General features: G+C 41.8%; 1 protein-coding gene across 1 annotated transcript; it reads right to left on the reverse strand.

The window, feature by feature from the left end:
• Positions 1-6,967: 6,967 nt before the first annotated feature.
• On the reverse strand, positions 6,968-20,925 carry topbp1 (DNA topoisomerase II binding protein 1). The gene is made up of 28 exons (XM_012919341.3): positions 20,519-20,925; positions 20,247-20,340; positions 20,019-20,153; positions 19,784-19,927; positions 19,521-19,702; positions 19,197-19,390; positions 18,936-19,112; positions 18,672-18,841; positions 18,373-18,536; positions 15,905-16,149; positions 15,442-15,776; positions 15,191-15,363; positions 14,591-14,802; positions 13,914-14,230; positions 13,634-13,819; positions 13,344-13,459; positions 12,734-12,857; positions 11,980-12,138; positions 11,727-11,823; positions 11,317-11,509; positions 10,743-10,966; positions 10,303-10,445; positions 9,968-10,061; positions 8,829-8,992; positions 8,460-8,588; positions 8,288-8,377; positions 7,750-7,911; positions 6,968-7,594 (listed from the first exon to the last, which is right to left on the reverse strand). The coding sequence occupies exons 2-28, from the start codon at positions 20,331-20,333 to the stop codon at positions 7,466-7,468; spliced, it is 4,545 nt and encodes a 1,514-aa protein (XP_012774795.3). The 5' UTR covers positions 20,334-20,340; positions 20,519-20,925; the 3' UTR covers positions 6,968-7,465.
• Between the last annotated feature and the right edge of the window lie 264 nt (positions 20,926-21,189).

The raw sequence follows: 21,189 nt of genomic DNA on the forward strand, positions 1-21,189 counted from the left end.
AGGCACTTCAGACCGTGGAACGCCTTTCCACTCTTCCATTGTCCTATTGTGGTGAGCCCACGTGAATTGTATCCTAAGCTTCCTGTTCTTAGCTTTAAGGAGTGGCTCTAAAAAAGGTCATATTTTGCAAAATGAATATAATGTTGCATTCAGCAGGACTCAAAACCAAAAACTGAGATCATAAAACTCATAAAGAAAATATTTACAGATCAGCTGAGAGGAATGATTGTTTTCCTTTAGGCTTCTTTACTATTAGACTTCATTTTTTATCCCCTGCAGGATGTTTAGAAGAATGGAGATTTAAGCAAGTTCAGAAATGGCTTCATTTTTTAAGACACAAAACCTACGTCCATCATTTATTACAGATTATCTGACACAGCACTTTACAGCGTTTTTTGACATACAAGACAAAATTCATTAGGTGCTAGAAACACTGGAGTAAATAGCAGGACATCTTCAGAGTGATTAGCATGCTGAGAACAATGAATATCTGAACTCGATTTTACGACAACCCTTACAACAGTGTTGGATATATTTCAGTCTTGAGCACTGTTGTGGACTGAAAAACAGACCAACATTTTCATCCCTAGAGCCAATCTGACAGCTGGTCTAAAAATAGCACGTTTGCTGTTGGGGATGTTAAACATGCAGAGCTATCAAACAAAGTTGATCAAGCTAAAACCCCTGAAAGCACCATCATTTTGCAGTAGACTGACTGTGTGGAAAACAAAAGATTTTGCCATTATTCTCTCTGTCGTTTTTCGTTTATGGAGCTTTTAGAGCTCCGGACGCCATCAAACGCTCCTAAAAAATCGTTAACCCCTCTTACACAACACATTCGCAGCAGCTTTTAACTTTGATAGAGCTTATGGACCCTTTTACGCCCCTTGTGTCCCTCTTGGTATGGAGGGTGACCATCAGTGGATCAGTGGGTGGAGGTCCAGATTGGAGTGGCATGACTGCAGATGGGGAATGCGAGGAATTCCTCTTGTAAACACCTCACGCTCGGACGGTCCCCACACACTTATCTCCCCGTGCCCATCGCCCCCCTTTAATCATCGTAATGGTTAGTTATTCATTACCATTCTGTTTGAATTTCCTGTGACCTCTGCTTGCTGTGGGCAGGTGGGTCTTCTGCTGCTGCCAAGAACTGAAACCCTTTGTTTACCTGAGGCACCACATGGTATATTATTCATTTTGAACCCCCCCAGCGGGCAAATAGAGCCTGTTCTGATACTACTGTATACAGTATGCTGGATTTCAAATGTCAACACCCTGAAAGAGAGCCGCTTTTTCTTTCCTTTCTTCTTTTTTTATTTCGAAGTCAGGCTGTTTTTCTCGAGCCCCGTCTCTTTCTGGTCCTATGGGAGCACTCTTTAACCGATAGGATCATAACCGGCTCTGGGGTAAACTTTATTTTTCTTCTAGGTTGAATAGAGCCGCTTTTGGTTTCTTTCAGCGTGCCACCTTCCCCTGCAGTTCCTGTTTATGAATCCCCCTCTTGGTTTAATGAAAGTAATTTCCAAAGCAGCTAAGGGGCCTTCGTTAATACTGGATGGCATTTAGAGAACACAGGAAAAGAAACACAGGCGCAAGCTGGCTGGCTTTCCTTCCTTTGCTAAGGTAAAATCCTGTTTTGGCCACTTGCTGTTTTGTCAGACTGGAGGAAGGTGCAAAGTCCATTTAGAACACATAATGTGCAGCATGAGGGGGCCCATGAGGGCTGCATTCCAACTCATAGTGTACCATTCTCTACCAGTCATGAGAGACGCCTGCTTACAAGTACAGGACCAGCTCACACCGTCATAGCCACATTCCCTTAAAACGTTCCCATCAGTTTGACTGCAGTTTGCAAGAGTCAGAAACCAGATGTCCCTTTCCCAGGAAACTCCCTGATAAATTTGTGTGCAGCTCTGGATGTGATTGCTGATATTTTCTGGTTGTTTTTCGGTGTTAATGTTGGCTTTTCCTGACATTTCTGATAAGAAAGTAGCTGTGGATTCTGTTCAGCTCCTGGCCACTGCAAGTTCCTTCTAAAGTTGACAGCAGATAGGAGTAGAAAGGCGTTGAAATGACCGACACTTTGACCTTCACAATAATACAGGGATCAGAAAGAAGTGGCGGGATTTGTGGGCGGTAACCTGTCATGTAACCTATTGTTTGCAGTTTATGTATTTGAACAAGTTTCTGGAGGCTTTCTACCTTTGAGCAGTCGCATGTGACAGAAACATGAATGACAGAGTAAAAACAGAGAACAGATGGAAAAATGGATAAATTTACTTCTCAATATTTGGTGTTTTAGCAAAGATTGTACATAAAAGATGTACTGTGACATTACCCATTGTAGGCTCTGATTTTAGAGCCCCAATCAGGCCATAACTATTTTGTCTTCTGAGTAAAGATACGGACTGAGAAACAGGGCTGTGCTATATCATATCACTCATAATAACCATTGATAAAGGTTTCATATGACAACATCAACGATGTAGCGATGCCATACGTTTACTTTTTCTTTGTTTTCTGTTTTATTATGTGATAATATTGTGCATCTCCTCATTATGTACAAGGTTAAGCTACTTTAGTCACTGTTAAACTAAAGTGTTAAAGTTTTCCATAAAATTTCCAAGTAAAATACTACGTAGGCTACTTTTGTGCTTAGATTTCACTTATGCTGTGTCACTACTACTGCACTACAATGCTGCTGCTGGTACCCTGATAGACTCGCACTTACTAAGTAGTCTATCATCAATCACAGTAGCTCACTGTAAAAGAATGGAAAATGTACTTTAATTTGTTTAAAACACCCTTCAGTCCTTTTTCCCACATAACCATAAAAATCATTATTTCCTTTATTTCCTGGATATAATTTTAAGTCTATATCACCTCCTAGCCAAGAACAGCCAAGAACAGAGCAAACTCAGTGCAATATTAGCATAAGAATTACTCAAACCCTAAAACTGTATGTTGACTAATCATCTATTTTACTTTAAAAAGAAAGTATATCCTGTTGTGTTAAATAAGATGCCAAACTTGTGATAGCATAAACTCACTGGAAAGGTGTTTCCTGAGGTCTTGATCAAGTGAACACCAGAGGAATTTTCCTGTAAACTTCTAAACAATGACTGCTTTTTGTAACCAGAGTAGTCGCCACTCTATTGGCCAACAGAAATACTGCAGATTTAAGACACTTACTCAATTCAGTTCACAACAGTGATCACTTCTAATATTATAAGACCTGACAATACGAGGCGAAAAGAAAAAAAGAAGAAAGCTCAAATATCTAAACAACTGTTCCCCAAATTGCTCAAAACAACAAACAGTTGATCTACCACAATGCTGTACTAATAATTCAGGTTATATGAAAGTTAACAGATCAATTAATTACCCAGTTTGAGCACTAGATTTGGGATACTGTGACTAAAACTTGAAGTTGTTTTAACATCAACCTCTAACTACAATCAATCGGTTAATTAAGTCCAAAAACGCTGAGAAATAAAAGGTCTCTGAACTCTTGATGCTAAATGAAGCCAAGCTTTAAACTGAGTGACCGCGTGACACGAGTAACTGTCCTTACTTCTAGTTACATTAGACAAATGACAAAAACAGCAGTATTGTGTAAAACTGGTGCCCAAGCATCGTGGACAAAGAATAAATGTCCTCATTAGTGTTAAGTGCTTTGCTCATATGTTTCCTAATACCCATTCATGGTATCACAGCATGTCAGCTCGCTCCGAGGAAGCTGTCAGCCGCAGATGTCAATACCCCTGCTGACCCTGCTCCCTCCCCCCCAAACCATTGCACACATGGCACTGGAGGATTGTCCCCCCAGAACAAAGGAGTGGGGGGTTTCTGTGGAGGATGAGCAACCAAACATTCCCGTTACAATGGGGAGAGTGGCCGGCAGGTTCAATTAGCACACACTTTAAACTGTTCTCTATATGAACCCTCTGTTCTTGAACAAAGCTGAACCTTCACACTCCAATGGGGTATTTGGTGATGCAGTTTGTTCTTGGCACTATGGCATTTTAAGAGAGTTTCTTCTATTATCTCCTTTGTTTCTGTCCATGTTGCCTGACAAATAAAGCACTCGGGACAAAGATGATCAGACTGGAAGACTCATGGCTTTTATTGTCTTCACAAACTTTATCTAAGAAAAAAAAACTGGACAAATCAGTCTGTACTCTCTTCAAGAACTAAGTGTCACCAAAAGTCCATTGAAACCCTCGAAAGATGTTTTATTAGGTGGTAATGTTCATTCGTTTAAGATGATTTTCAAGCCTCTTAAGCCCCCTAAGATCACACTGAATAAAATAAATAAATAAAAACTATTCCTCAATTACATGATGATTCTTCCAGAAAGCAACGCGAGCTCAACTTCTGACGATGGCATTTCCCAGTCTTGATATCAATATTCACATCGTGCAATGCATTATTGATGCTCTGAGCTGATAGGGCATGGATGAGGATATCTTGCAGTGACATGTTCTGCAGCACTGACAGTGATTTGAAGCCCAGACCTTCGTGTCTGTCACCGCTGCTCATAACTGCCCGGAAACCCTGAGCAGATTTCAACAAATCGGACGTTTAACATGATCAATAAGGGAGGTAAGAGCGATCAATAAAACTCGCCGGATGCGCAGAGCAGCTGGAGGGTGATGTGTGTAATCTGAAGTACAGGGATGAAGATGTAGCCGACTTACCTACTGCACAAGGTGCGCCGTAACGTCGGGCAGCCTGCTCGGCGTATCCGAGTGAAATGCAACCCAAAAGCCGCCGTGTCACACTTCACACCATCCGGGCGCACATGTTGCCAGTCCCCGCACAGAAATGTCCGAATCATGAGCTGCAGCGAGAAGCCAGTGGAGCCCAGGCAGCGGACTGCAGGAGCCGACCGTGTCGCTGTGGGTCCCCCGGCCCCTGGGAAGCGGCACTGTGCGTCCAGGCGCTGGACTACAACATGCGCAGGGCGCCACCCTTCGCTGGACCCCTGGACCCCTCTGCGTCCACCTTTCCTCTCTCAGCCCCAACGCCGTAAATAGCGGGACGTGAAGCAACCCCCTCCCAGCCTCAAGGCAGCGTAATCCGCGGCCACGGGTAATGGAACTGTGATCCGTGATCTCCCCTTAATGCTTGATGCGCAATTAAGAGGCGCGCAGGACGCCGGTGCCACCCACCACAGGAGGTTCTCGTGGTGAGCGTACGGACGGGGAATTTTAATGAGGACTGCTGCAGAGTTTTCCTCCCTGATCGCAGGGTCGCGCTGAAATCCCCCGTCCCAACACGAAACCCACAAAGTTAGCATATAGAAAGAGGACCGCGTGACGCAGTGAAACGTCAGTGAAGCTGAACTCTTGGCCAATTGCCAGTCAGCAAAGTGGGACGTTAGTCCACCTCTGTGGGACACCTGTTGATGGAAAACTGTTTCAGACATCCACACTTCCTGGAGCGGGACCTGTGAATATTAATATCGTTGTCGTGTCCAGCTGCAGAGCTCCGGGATTTTTATGAGCTGCTGTGGTTTAAGAAACGATGCGTTAACTCCTGAACAAAGTGTAAAAGAGAGAAAGAAACACTTAAAATCCTGCCTTCATTACTGGTTTAATAGACTTATTAGCAAACATTGCTTTTTAATGATTCTGTTGTTTACAGACAGATAAAATAAGTACATTACAGGCGTGATTTAGCTCTGTGAGAACATTTAGTTAATTAAACCATAACTAATTATTAATTTGATCTAAATTGATACAACACATAAAAACGAATAAATAAGCACTGAAATGTTTCCCATCACTGCTGAAAGTGTGATTCAGTGCAGGACTTATAGTGGCTCTCCACCTATTGAGGGCTATGCAAGCTTGTTCCCACGCTGATTGTTTTTTTTTTTTTTAATTTATTTATTTATTAATTGATCGATTACCAAGTAGAAGTAGGTTAAAATTTCGTGTTAATCTCTCAAAAATCTTGAAATTTTGAAATAAAAACCCAAAATTTCCACTTCCACTGGCATTTATCTCCAGCTTCCATGTTCACAAAACTAAGACTCAAAATATGAAAATACAACATTAAATAAAAAGATGTAAGCATTACATAATTTATATATCGCTTCTATATTTAATTTTTATTTTTTAGAGGGGGGAGTTGCTTTATCTGCTTTTTTTTTTTTGCTCTTTTGCCAGATTATGTTTATCATTATCATGTTTTTTTTTAAACTTTTGTATTATGTTATTAGTTGTTAAACATCAGTGCAAAGCTACATTATACATGCCTTCCTCATACATTATAATTTAGCTTTGTCATTCTTTTATTAGTTGGGGTTTTTATTTTGGCAGTCTTCATCTTCCATATCCCTGATATTTAAGTCGCATATTGGCTATGCTGGCATAAAATTAACAGCAATATAAATTATACGATAATTTAACCCTTGCCTTTCCTGTAGGAAAAACTGTTCAAGGGTGGACTTGTTCACAGCTCACAGGTATGTGCGGTGTGCAAGAACAGGTCCTTTGCCCTATAATATGCAGCTTAATTAAATACGGTTTGGTTGTTACCATTAAAATTAGTTGGTTGTAAAATTTGAAACTTGCCAAACTTTGTGAGTGACCTTAAGCTGCCCTCTGGGATCTGAGTCATGTTTCCCTCCCTGTCAGGATTCCTCCTCTAATCCCACACTTCTAAATACTGAACCTGTGGGGAGGCGGTCAGCTGGTCCATCTATTACGAGGTTAAACCACTTAACCATCTTATGAGAGAGAACTGAGGCCTCAAACCTCAGCTGGCACGCTGGTATGAAGCAACACATCAGTGTACCAGAGGCCTACATGAACAGCGTAAACAAAATCTAGTGTTTACTAGACTGGAGGGGGGATCGACAGATGATGCAAATGGGCTATAACCAGTGAAGGGCAAGAAACATGTCAATTTGACCAAATTTGTCAGAGACTAAGTTAATAAGCTGCCTTAGGCAGGATGATTTCTCAATAAATACACAGGCAGGTTTTATTTTGCAAAAGAAAGAAAGTTAACAACACACACTTATAACAGGACATTTGGAAAAAAAAAATCATAGAAGGCTTGGTTAACCCCCCCCCCCAAAAAATCCTAAACAATAAGTAAAGTTATTAAATATATAAATGTTAAAACAGCACTTGGGAGACTTGAGTTTACATTCTGCTGCTGAGAAATCAGACCTGAGGCATGCACTGACACACTACTGCCCTCTACAGGCCAGAGAGTAGCATCGCATGCAATTACAAAACGTGACTCAACATTTTCTGCAGACGTTCATTAACTCATCCATCACAAGCAGAGTCTCTCGGTGCAAGCAGCAGCTCCAGGGCGCTCTATGAAAAATGCAGTATTACAATACAGGTGCTACATTTATTTTATTTTCATACAGGTCATAAAAAATAGGGATTTTTTTTTACAATCATCTTCACATTGTTGAAAATATTTAAGATATTTAACTTCAGTTCACACGGCTCTTTTTCAGCCTGGAGGTCTCTGCTGCTGCTTTACGTTTACGTGACGGTGTGCCTGGAGCTTCTTCAGAGGGAGCTTCAGTCAGGTGGTACAGCTCGATGGGTGGTGTTGGCTCCTTAAGCAAAGATGGGAAAAAAGGCCATTGCTAAAAATCCATCTTTAACATTCAATTTTGTGTGGGCTGCAACATGGAAGACATCAAACGTCTTTCAAGTGAGAAATTCAGCATCAGACTCAGCTGAGAATATATAAATGAAGAGCCCTGCTAACCTGCATGAGATAGTCTGCAATGTATTCTGGCTTCAGGCATGTGACTCCTTGTGAGGTAGCCTCTAAAACATCAACTCTGAAGTCTCCGGGTTTGAGTCGACTGAAGTCTGCAAAAAGATGTGTGGCCTCTTTGTACATGGATGGGGAGGGACCAGGAAGGACCTGCAGAGAAATGACAGACTGTGTGTTTGCTGTGTTTGTGGAAAGAAGTCAAATGAAGCAGACAAACGTAAACCCGCAAACAACACAATTCTTTCCTTCAGCATACTGCTGTGATGGTTATTTACCTCCATCTAAAACAACAGCCCCATCTTCTTAGCTCTTTTTTTTTTCTCCTCGCTTTCTTTTGACTCACTAGCTCAGTTTTATCAAGGATTCCAAATTTTACATCACAGACATTTCTAAAGATTATATCAAAAAATAAATATCAACCTACTGAAGCTGTTGCTGTTTTAAGACACTTTTAGGATGCTAATCTATCTTGGCTAAAGACTGCATGCTCCTGGATGTGTCTCAGAAAAGAAAAGCACTGAGAAACCTTCGCCCCGCCAGACTGCAGCAACCGCCTGAATCCCGATTCTCTGCTCTGGTCGATGTTCAGCATGACTGTCCATCCACTGAAGGCGCCCTGAAAAATACAAATGCCTGTTTATAGAACACAAAATGCCTCAGAGCCGTGGTTTTTATTGTGTGTATGAGCCTGCTCGTACCTCGTGTTCAGAGTGACCCTGCAGGCTTTTTCTCCAGCGCATGCCGGCTAACGCTAGTCTCTTTTGTTGGGAGGTGATGGAGGGCAATGCGTCAAGGATGGAGCTATTGCCCCACTCAAACTCCTCCTCCTAGATCACAGATTTGGAGATTTTTGGGGACAAGTCAAGAAAACCTTTTTTGTGGTTTTTATTAGAAGTGACCCGTTCCTTGTCTAGTCTAAAATAACAGCCTAAGATGACGGCTGTGTGGTGATACTTGCATGAAGGACTCTCCTTGAAAGTATTGGTGTTATCCGAGCGCTTATATTCCACATTCCCAGACTTTCTATCATATTTACGTGTGACAAAGATTGCTCTTCGGATTCTGACCTGAATGAAGAGACCCACAGAGCGGCACGCCTCCAGGTACGAGCGGTGCAGGATCCATTTCCCAGCTGCCATCGCTGCCAGGTACTTCTCATTACGCAGGGGTGTCCCGACGATGATGTGTGTGCAGCTGGGGTCAAAAGACTGCTTATCCAAGACTACACCACCTACAGCAACAGACAGAGACAGAAAACTACACACATGGTACACTTGGCCTGTGCAGGGATTATGGCTGCAACACTGATAACTGAATGGCATGAAAATGCAATATAAATATGAAGTTTATCCTATTCCACTGACTCTATCAGACCCTCTGATAACATGTTTCCAGCACCATGGATATAGTCACCATCTGTGCACCTATTTTAAACTGGTAAACTGGTTTGGATCTCGAAAGGTTGGATCACAGCACATTTTCCATGACCTCACATGTGATCGCTGACCCCAGTGAGTATTTTCATATTCTACAGGTTGGAAAGAGAAGATGTGCAACTCAAAAACGGTGGAAACAGACTGGTCTTTCAGCATTTATGGCTGATGAAGTAAATGCAACATTATCAGTGTAGCAGACATTGGTTGAATGCAACTTTTTGTTTGGTTGAAACAGGTTTAGTTTTGGATTACGGTTTGCCAATAATTAGTGAAGATTAAACTCATGTGTAAGAGGACTGAGAATGCTTTACTGTTAGTAAATGACCTCACAGAGACAGCCAAACAAACACGTCTTGTAGGGGAAATGCTGGTAATGAAGTGAACTTTTAGCCAATATATGACAACCGTTTATTCTAACAACCTCAAACTCAACGCTGCACTTATTTCAGTTCCCAGCAATACACCCACCAAGTTTAAAGCCTAGCAGATGAACGGCTGTCAAGCTATTAAGCTAGTAAGATGCGCTGAGGCAGAAATACAGTGTGAAAGTTTTAATAATGATATAACTTGTCATGACCAGTGAAGATCTGAGTCATGCTTTTTTTGACAGAGGAAACAGTGCTGGAGGAACTACTTCCATATCCTGGAGGCAGATCCTCAGTTATAGTCATCAGGGATTAGCTCCTCTGACTTCCAGTCTCTGATGTGCTGCCTTTTGTACTGCAGCACGATGAAACAGCGTTAGATCGCTAATTAGATGGGAGACTCACCAAGCTCCTCTATGAGGTGACTGTAATCAATGCGCTCCTGGGGGCTGAGGGAGGACAGCTGAAATCTGGGAGGTTGTTTTTCTTCCTTCTTCTCCTGAGAAAAATAAACAACCTTTTAGCACTAGTACTTTGCTTGAAAGAGACGTACAGATTGTACACTGCGCAGTACAAATGATCAGTTCATTATTATGTAACTGAATAAGCACCAGCATGCAGCTGTTTGCGTAACGCAGGAAAGTGGAGAGAAGTGTTACACAATGCTGAGCAATTAAATTTCATTTAGACCAGATTAAAGCTTCACGTGTTGTTGTCAGTGCAAATTTCGAACCCTTCACCTGTGGTTCTGGTGCTACTGCGGGGTTGGCGAGAGGAAAAGCAATGCTGGGAGCTTTAGGAGTGAGGACGTCATTCTCTGGCTCCTCGGGAGGAGGCGTCAGGACTTTCTTGTTCATGTGCTGCTCAATGACGTCACAAGCAGCTGCGGGAGCGACAACGGTGAAATGTTACCAACATATCAGAAACAGTGTTTCCCTATTATATGCATACACAGACTTTAAATAGACCTGAGACTAACTTGAGAGCTCTATACTAAGATGCACCACTTCTTCACCGTATCGCTACATCCTCCCAAAGCTTAGACCTTTCATTTTCATTTGCATGATTCACAGTTCAAAATCTTCTTTATCTGTCCAGGTAGGTGTAAACCCCTCTATGCATTAATTTAGCCCATTGTACGCTTTCAGACAGTTGGTGCAGCTGGATCCTCATTTCTTACCCATCTCTACCAGCTCTGAGTCCGTCATGGAGTCCCTTAGCTGTGGTCCGCTGTCTGCAGTTGGAGGAGGAGCGAGGGGCTCAGAGTGCTGCGATGGGCTTCCAGGCCACTGTAAATTATCAGCGAGCTTGGCCCTCTCTTCTCTGGCTGTGGGGTCATCCCAAACTATCTGTTCACTCTGGGATGGCTCTGTGTTCATGTCCATAGCCGCTTCTCGAGGAACCCTGAAATCACAACAGAGCAGTCAGCTATGTGAAGCCAAAAGAATACCATCTATGGTATTTATATGGTTTAGATCCTGAATTTAACACAAAAGGACTTTTCAAAGCTCAACGCGCCCCTACTGCTAACATAGTTCTGTAGGTAAAATGATGATATTTACTATTTCTTCTGCTGTCACCACAGCTCTGTACCCAAACATGCATACAGCACCTTCCACTTTTTTTTTTTTAAACAAATAAAAAAGCACTTTAAATTTTTTATAGTGGACTCTGCAAAACGCCCTGAGCTGCTGCCAGATTCCTTAAGAGATTCAAGCTTCTTTTAGTTTTAACATAAGCAGCTTCTTTCATACCTCAGAGCTTCTAGAGTCCGTCTATTACCGCTCCGTCCAACTCTGCTCCCTTCGGGTGTGTGGGGGCCCAAGTCTGCCCCTCCGGATCCCATCCTAGCGAGCCTGACTGAGGTACGCCTCCCTGTCGTCAGTTTAGTGGCTGACATGATCTCCTGCAGTTGTCTTTGCAGGTTCTCTCTCATCTCTAGCGTTTCTAAAATATCAGGATAGCAAAAAATATGTAAAACCTCATATACAACCATGTATACTGAAGACCTTTTACTTCTGTGACAGGCTTGGTTTGTCAGGATTACTCCAGAAGTTATGGACAGATTTGCAGATTGGTGGTGAGCCTTGAGAGTCTTAGACTCGTTTCAAGTACATGCAGAAGCTCAGTGGATTTAATTACCAGCAACAGAAAAGACACTCACCCCTCCTTTCTGTGCTATCATTCATCTCTTCTTGGTCTGTGCTTCCATCACTCACACGGCGTTGGGTTGCAGCTTCTTGTGTGGGATTGTGCACAAACTGCGACAAAGAAAACTAAAGATCAATTAAACAGGAAAAGAAAGATAATTGTGACATCCCAGCATTAATTGAACAATACATCCTGATTTTCCTGAGAAATTCCATCCTAAACCAACACAGGTCCCCCACTAACTCTGACTTTCAAATCAGACCCACCTCGTCTTCCTTCGTCTCCCTGATGTCTTTGCGTTGTGTTCGTGTTACAGGTGGTGACCTCTGAGAGTTGCTGGGCACCTGGCTCAGGTTTAAACTCATCTTAGGGTTGTAGGTGAAAGGATAGAGAGACTCCGGGACGTGCCTTTGCTCATCAGCGCACTGCACAGGATGAAAACAGACACGTTACTGCACACAGTATTTATCTACACACCAAAACGTAACTAAATAAAACAATTATGAGGAGACACACCACTGAAACGACGATGCCTCTGAATTTACACATCAAAGACGTTTTTCATTTAGTATTCTGCTTTTGTTGATGAGATGCTAATTGCTTCCCCAGGGTGAAATGTTGCAGGAGAATACAAATAATACCCAAATGAAATCAATTGCATCTTAATGCAGCTTTGTGAATCTTTATGAAGACGTAATTTCTCTAAATGCTTGTTTAAGCAAAGGAAACAGAAGCATGTGGCTTGAACCTTTTATAGGCATGGTTTATGTGCTCAGGTTGAAAGAAACTAAAGACTGAATTGTTTCCTAACATGTGTGTGTTAATTTTCTGCAGATCAGCTGATGCCTGCCTCTTACCCACTAAATACTGGGATGGGCTTCAACAGTGTACTGTGTTTTACACTACCTTATATCACTTCAAATAACACGAACACAGCATCACTTTCACACAGCAGACTTAATCAGCTGTCACAAATGATTAGAAATCAGTGAGAAAACACTACACTACTGGGAAACCCACCGCCTGCAACCAGTACTGGGAGACCACATGGAGCCCTCTCTCCTTCACTCCTCTGTATTCCCGGGTGTTGTCCCCCACACGGCCCTGGTAAATGTAGTGTGTTACTGTATCGTCACAAGCCCACCTGAAAAGAAGTTAGCAAAGATATGTTTGTACCGTTTGCATCATATTTGCAAAAAATAAAATCAACTGATAAAGTGTTACTTTCCAGGACTTTCTTACAACATTGATGGGTTACTTTTTGATAATTCGTGATCAGTAAGCAAAACATTTCACCCATTCTTTGTACAGGTGTCATGATGATTTAGAAGCAGTATACTTGGACTTTGGCCTTAATCCTTATGTAAGCCCAGTTTATGGAACTGATTTATTGCTCAGACTTGAAGGAAATCAAAGTGAAAAACTGTCATTTCTAAAAGTCATATGATGAAAAAATAAGAACAAACAGGTAAAACCAAACATTAATTCTCATTCTGTGGTTTTAAAATGCTGACACTGGGAAAGCATGCTTAGCTCGAAATAGAGGGAGAGTGGCGACAGATAGAACCAGGATTTGAAAGGTTTAAAAAAATGAAATACAATAAAAATCTCTTAAGTAAAGTTTACAAACCTGAAGTCGGCTCCAAGCGAGGCAGCGATGGCGTTTAGTTCACTCTGCATTTTGCTCAGTTTCTTTCCCACGCAGACCACAACACCATTCAGGGGCCCGGCTTCTTTTCGTGGACTCTAACACGCAAACACCATATTGTTTTTGTCTGTCTTTCTTTTGAGTTGTTATGTTTGTGACTGGGAAATAAAAACCTGTGTGTACTTCAATCTAACACTGATAATCGCTAAGATGTGCTGTGGCTCTGTAACCACCAGGCTCTAACACATTTGTATAGCAGTACTAGTGTTTACCTCCTTCTCAGCTGTCTTTGCAAGCTGGGGACTGGCAGAGACTGCTTGCATCTCTGAGACATTATTGCGGGTGCTATTAGCCAGCGCTACTTTCAGGTTCCTGTTGATGACATCAGTGAGTGGAGTCTCAATCCTCTTCCCTGGTTTCGATGCCCCACCCGGAGTTTCCATAGCTCCAAGTGCATCCTAAATAATATAAATACACATATTTAGAGAAACATTAATCAAATATCAGCAAACATGAAATGCCAGAAGTGTAAGCTGCTCAGTGAATCCCAACCTTGACATTAAAAGAGGGTCTGAAGAGCTGGTCTCGGTTGAGGAAACGAGAAGGGGTGTCCAGCTGCAGGGAGGCCTCGTTCTGTAGTGGGTTCCTTCTGCCACCCTCCTGGTTTTGTTTTGGGGTGCTGATGTCCTCTTTGGGCTTCATCTCATCCAAAACAGATCGGAACACTTTGCTCTGAAAGCGGCCTAAATCCAGAGGAGTGACAGCCTTACCGCTCCGGGGACCCAACAAAGGGATTTCTGGAGAGGAACGAGCCGCTGGAGGCATAATCTGTTTCTGCGAACCACCTACAAAACTCTCTTCATCCCTCTCTGTGGAAGAACAAAATAAAAACAGCCAGTCTCATTAATAAGCAATGACACACTAGACAAACTTGAGTCTACAATTACATTTAATAACATAATGAATTTAATAAATTAAGCGAACTGGAACTAAAACTAAACTAAAATTAAAAACCAATAAAAACTAAACTATCGTTCTTATAAAGACCCATCCCGAGCCAGGAAAATCTCTGGTGGTAGTCATTAGCAATCAGGTCAAACTGGTGCTACAAATGAATGCCTCTTAAAACTCCAGCCAAACTCCATCATACGGTTTAATTTAATGTAATTTATATCGTGTGTTGAGAATTACAGATCATAAAACAGATCTAGCAAAGTTAGTTATCTAACCTGGTGAGGGTGGCAGATCAACTAAAAATCTTCCCTCCTCTGCTCTCTTCCCAGTTCGAGCAGACTCTAGTATCCAGTGCATGGTAACAGCAGGAAGCCCCCACTTCTTTGCTGCCTGGTACTTTGTGCCCTCGGGGCTCTGCAGCACCAGATGCGTGCTGGCCAGCATGCCTTTCTTCTGGTTGGCCAGGCGCACAAAATAATCCTGGACGCTGCAGCAAGGAGACACAAAACAAATTTAAAGATTTAACACACATATCTCCTAATGAGCAGCAAGACTGGGCTATAAAGTATGCAGCAGAGCAAGTGAATTTAAGTTACAGCAATGCACACAGGCCAGGGCAGCTTCTTCTTTTATTAAACAGCTGTATCATCCTACTGCTCAGGAGCACATACAGATAGAAAAATGTACAGAAAACAGAAATTCATCCTCATTACTGCTCTGAACACAAAGCAACTGGCTTCACATTGAGTGTTCATGCATAATAATGAATGCAAATACCAGCTAATTTAAAAGTTTAATCAAACGTTCCTGCAGTAGTTAATGTTTATGGATATTATGCCTAAACATAACGACTGGTGCATGTAAGGTAGTCATACTCGGCTCCAAGGTGCTTGGCAAGCTCCACCAAAGACTCCCTCTCTGCTCCGGTGAACTGGCTGACAGAGAGGACGCAATCTTTGAGAGGAAACTGTCCGTCCATCACTGGGACAGGAGTGAACAAAGGGTGGGAGGACAGCTGCAGGACACACTCCTTCTCCACACACATGACCTGAGGTTTAATGAGAGAAATAGGTCAATCAAAAGCATAAGGCACTCTCATAACATGGAGCACTATTAACAAACTTACCAGCCAGGTATCAGTGACCACCTCTTCCACTGTGGCCTCCACTGAGCACCCCAAGAGAGGGACCACAGCATAGTCTGCGACAACCCGGGAGCGGCCCATCAGCACTTTGCCTCCATGTTCTGTCACCAGCAGAGAGAGCTGTGCCTCTGCCTCCGTACCAAACCCCACAAGAAGGAAACGTTTCCCGAAAAACAGTCCTGCCTCGCTGGCTTCCTGCAGGGTGGATTCTGTCCCATTAGTGCGGTTTGGTACCCAGGATTCAGGTTGGAGCTCTGCAGTTGTACTAATGGACTTCCTGCTTTTACTCTCTGCTGGTGGTGGAGGCGGCATATCAACTGGAACACAAACGGATATGAGCAGCTGTACCAATATGTAAAACTAACCTAAGTCTGAATCTTATTCATTCAGCTGTCTTATACAGACTCTTGATCCCATACGAACACCGTCAGCAACAGATACTTACTCACTGTAGGGTCATCATCCATGTACTGTGACAGTAGATCCTCGTCTGCTTTCTTTCTCCCCGGAGTGCTCGGGCTGCCAGCAGGTGGACCAGTTGAGATCCGGGATTTGGGAGTGTGGTAACCCGGCACCACTACATCAGCTGGAGCAGGAGGCAGACAGTCAGGGTGGAGGTAGCTGGCTTCTGGGAGCAGAGTGCCCTTTGAGAAGCTGTCTATTAGCCACTTTACTGTTACTACATGGGGCCTGTGAATTACAGAGAGAACATAAATTATATATTAACCACATTATGTCTTAATTAGAGATGGCACGATACCACTTTTTTATGTCCGATACCGATATCATAAATTTGGATATCTGCCGATACCGATATGAATCCGATATAATGTTTTTTAATCAACAAAACTGTTTTTTAAATATCTTGCTGCATTTTGTATAAGTTCATACTCAAGTTTAAAACAACAACTACACTAAAGCTATTCTGTTATACCTGTATGCAAAAAAAATATTTCATAGTTCAGCAATACTGATCAATCTAATAAACTTAAACCTACACCATCCTCCCTATTCTGGTATTTTAAAGAGTACTTAGCATAAATATTAAGCAACCTAACTAATAGGGTTCCAACTCCCAGCAACAACAAAAATAAATAAATAAAAAATAGGGAACCACCCCTCACGCTCCACCTCATGATGCTTAATCAACGTAATCAACCTTAATTTGATGCAGTGTGAAAAAAAAAATGCACAGAAATCAATTATTTTTCAAGAAATATTAAATAGATTCAACATCTTTCTTCAACAAAATTGCAGACTGCACAGATGGTACCTTCCCAAAGGAAAAAGTACTATAGCTTACTAGGGTATATATATTAGACTTAACAGTTACTATATACAATAATGGACTTCTATACATTTTACATCAGATTAAAACTTTGGGTGTAAGATTCAGATAAATATTAAATAATTAAAAGCTCGACATTTTAAATGAGAATAAGAAAGAAAAGTATGTCTTTGTGCCCCCTTTTCCCTGTTAATGCCCTATCGGCCCCCCTGGCTAAACTTTGCTAGATCCGCCCCTGCACAGTTACCAGCCGTCAGCTACGTAGAAAAAGATCCTGGAGTAGAAAGTAATATTAAATAAATTCTAACAACAGCTGATCAAGCTTAAACGTGCTGCTGTTGTTCAGCCGCTGGTTTCCTCTTTCTGGTGCAAAGTGGGCCAAAAGCAAACAAGAGAGACGGACTTGCGACAGAAAAGCCGATCAGCTGATCATTAAGCAGTTTCATGATTGAAGTAGCAGCCGGAGAGCGAGAGGCAGTCGCTAGTTAAGCTTAACGCAGGAATGCTTTACAAACATTCAGAGATGGACTTACACACTTGCTTTACTTCTCTCGGGGTAACTTTGTCAGAGATGAAATGCCGGGTTGCTAGCGAAGCTCCACATGCTATCCAGACCACCGACAGGTCCCGCATGCCACAGCTGCTCTATCACGTGATGCATACTGCTCCGACGTGCTAACGTTCTGAGGTGAGTTACGGCGTGTTGCAAGTTTTGTGAGGTGCTTTCGTGATATTTAATGGATCGGATTACATTTTTTATTTTTCTCCGATATCCGATCCAGTAATATAGGTCAGTATCGGACCGATACCGATACGTAATATCGGATCGGTCCATCTCTAGTCTTAATCCTTGCCTTTCTTTTTTCATATTTGTGTTTTTAATTTTTTTGAGAATGCTGACATCCAAAAAGCTGGGATGTAGTTGAAGATTTAAGACCCTGTTCTAATGGTCATCAAACCACATTTTTATTGACCTATGCTGACAAAACTTGTCATTAAGGGTACAGGGAAGCTCATTAAATGTCATCTTTATGGGAGAAAGATTTAAAGGCTACATTGAAAAAGTGTGTGTGGAAATGTTAGACAGATAAAATATAAACTTTTTTTTTTTAAGTTTCAATTTTACCTGGATGATTGAGCATGCATCAAGACTTTTTTTTTTCCAACATTCTGTGTTTAAGAGCTGAGACGACCGACTATTTTAAAGACAAATGTTTCAGATTCTTGTTTAATATAAGATTTTAGCTCTTCAATGGTTACTTTGACTTACTTTTTGTATTATAATGAGTCAGTGGGTGATGGACCCATTTGCATCTGGACTTTTTTACTATAAAGCTGCTGTTTCAATACATGCAGAAAGGATATTAAAGTGGGCAAAAAGCGGCCACGATAGAGCTTTCACTCCTGGATCAAAGCACGCAATTCTCCCTGTTGCTGAATTCTGTTGAGAATTGGATAAACCTAGAATCTCCATTTCTCAGTGTGTAATAGCCTTTAGTCTAAATTATTTTGCAGTCCAACCAAACATATTTTGGTATGAAAGGAAACATTAGAATCTCCAAGTTATTGTATTAATACAGAGGATATAAATATCATGAAGGTTATTAAAGCTCTTTAGTTCAGACCTGTGAGTTGCTTTGGAAAGAAAATTATTGAGGTCCTGGTCCAGCTCGCCCATGACCACATGAGAGAGCTCCTCACTGGGTTGGTTGAAGCGCAGACCTCCTGCAGCATTTACAAGACGCCGTAACTTCTCCAGTTTATTCCCTGGCAGGCCACACAGATACAGCTGTGTGACATTTAACACAAAATGACAGAAAGCCTCAAGTTTATCATTTATAGACTCAACTAACTCCTACTACAGAATTGAAAGAGGAAATACATAAAATCTCTATAAAAAGAAAACTGCAGACCATCTACTTACCTTACAGCCATCCAATAAATCATCAGCAGGGCACACAGTAAGATCCAGACTCTCTATGGGGTCTGGAGCTTCCAGGTGGCTGACAGTGCTGTTATTGGTGAGAGCCGTGTCGTTTATTGTTCTGCTAGTGTTCACAGAAATGTTGCTCAAGCCCAACAGTGACGGACCCTCTGGAAATGAAAAACATAACTCTTCAATCATTAAAGACAAACAGGTTCTGAATTACTGTGGAAAACCTTTATCATCTTATCAAATGCGACTCACCATCCTTCTTGCTGGTAGCAGTAGGTGTGGAAGTGTGTGGTCGAGTGGTTTTTGAAGCATTGCGCTCCACAGTGTACCTGCTCTCATCTTGACAGTAGCCCTTCTCTATGCTGTCAAAGAGCCAGTGCAAAGACACGCAATACACATTCCACTTCCGAGCACACTCGTACTTCTGACCTAGAACCAAGTACGATCGATGACAATCAATGACGCACAAATGATGGCATTACATCATTTTTTTTTAAAATACTGGTGACTTACCTGTTGGTTCATTAACAATGAGGTGTGTACACTCATTCATTTTGAGCTGACCGGTGTAGTTGGCCCCATGCTGCTCACAAAGTCTTTGTACTTCTTTGCGTTCTGTGCTGGACAGACCTGTCACACAAACACTACAGCCACGCAGCACAGGGCAAAGGTAGTCCTCTAAGGGCAGGTCTGTATATCTGAAAAGACTGGAAAAGCAGTACAGAGACACCATTCATGTTTTTGTAAATGTACAGTGATTTAAAATGTGAATTTGTATCAAACAGGAAACACAAGTCTTCATTTAATAGATGTAGCCATGTAAATCACAGTACATACCTATCCTGTGATTTCTCCCAGCAGGCTTTAACCCACATAGGCAACAGGATGGGTTTACTGAGGCTGGCTGCTACCAGGTACTTTTTACTGCCCACCTCTTCTGCAATCAGGTGTGTAACAGATACGTTTAGATCCGAATAGGCCCATCCACCCATGAGCTGCACCAGATCCATCAGCTCTTCCTGGAGTGTGAGAGAAGGTATGGACATAAACATGTCTCAGTGCTTCATATTTTATTAAAATGTATATAGCAGATCTCTTACCCGTATTGCTCTGTCCATACTGGTGCAGCAAATGGTGACATCAGCCATGGCCATGTTATAGACAGGCTTCTCTGCTTTGGGGACACAACGCTGTTGCTGCAGGCAGTACAACACCACCAGTGGACTCACTATTCTGCAACCAAGCTGCACAAGAAATAAAAAAAACAAAACAAGAGTCAATCTCTGATAGAGCCTCAGGAGTGACATTTCACTGTTTAAAAGTGTAGAGTTCAACCTTCTTGCAGTGAAGAAAGGCTGGAGATGTAAAACTGGTGAACACAAACAGAGACTTGTCCTTCTTATCCATGCGCAAAACATCATCTTCTGTGATGGTTTTCAAATATTTTTCAGATTGCAGCTCCAAAATGGTCTGAATAAACCGGAGACAAACATGATTACCAATTTGTAAAACAAAGAGACAGTAAACACTAGAAGAAAGACTGGACCAGGCAGTAGAGCTTACCTCATAAGCTTTGGCAGCACAGTCTTTTTTTGATCCTTCACTTTCCACAAACTTCACAATGAAGGCTACTTTTTCTGCCTTAGACATGGTGACCCTGTACCAGCGACAAGACCTGGCATTTATTATAATGGCTGTGGCTGGCCTTAGCAGTAGCATCCAAATATAAAATGATCACCTACAAAGATTAAGTTATGACTAAGCACCTTAAGCACCGCCATACATTCAACACAAGCCTGCTATTAGCTTAAAATAATAACTTACTAGTTACTTACCTTTAATAGAAGAGCTCAAGAGCGCCAGTAAAGACAGTCTGTGTATTCCGACGGGAATCAGTATAAACTCTGATTAGTCATATGAAGCTAGTTTTACCTTAGTGCGGCTTATCAGCGAGTCTGTTGTCACTTTTTAGAAAGCCTACACTGACTTTATGTTAGCTGCGCAACATAAACTTGCGAGCTAACGTTCAAACCTGCATGTAGCTCAGTTACAACATAAAAACATCCAAAAACTACCACTGCTCATGTTATCGTAAACCAACAGTCCAACCAACAGTCCCGAGATATGGGTTTAACTAACTGACATACATTTTAAAACAATTTAATCGTAATAGTTTAGATATATAAATTGTGATCTTTGTTGATAGTGTTCGCGCCTTTGGCGCAACTTCCGGCGTTACCTGCTAATCTGACCGACTGGAGTGAACGTTTCAAAGGTTCCGCTACAGACATTAGAAAGCGAATTGGGGGTGATAAACTATATATTAATGTTTTAAAAATTAGAAACTTGAAAACTTCACTGAAGGGACCGTGTTTTTTTTTTTAAATTCTGACATAAATATATTAAAACCGTTTTCATTTTTAGCACATTTTCCCTATTCACATTGCCCTCAATGGCAGCTGTATTGACAATTTTTATGAATTTCCTTGATTTACGGTCAGGCTTA

This window comes from Maylandia zebra, linkage group LG9 (genome assembly GCF_041146795.1).
Source record: "Maylandia zebra isolate NMK-2024a linkage group LG9, Mzebra_GT3a, whole genome shotgun sequence".
NCBI classification, from domain to species: Eukaryota; Metazoa; Chordata; class Actinopteri; order Cichliformes; family Cichlidae; genus Maylandia; species Maylandia zebra.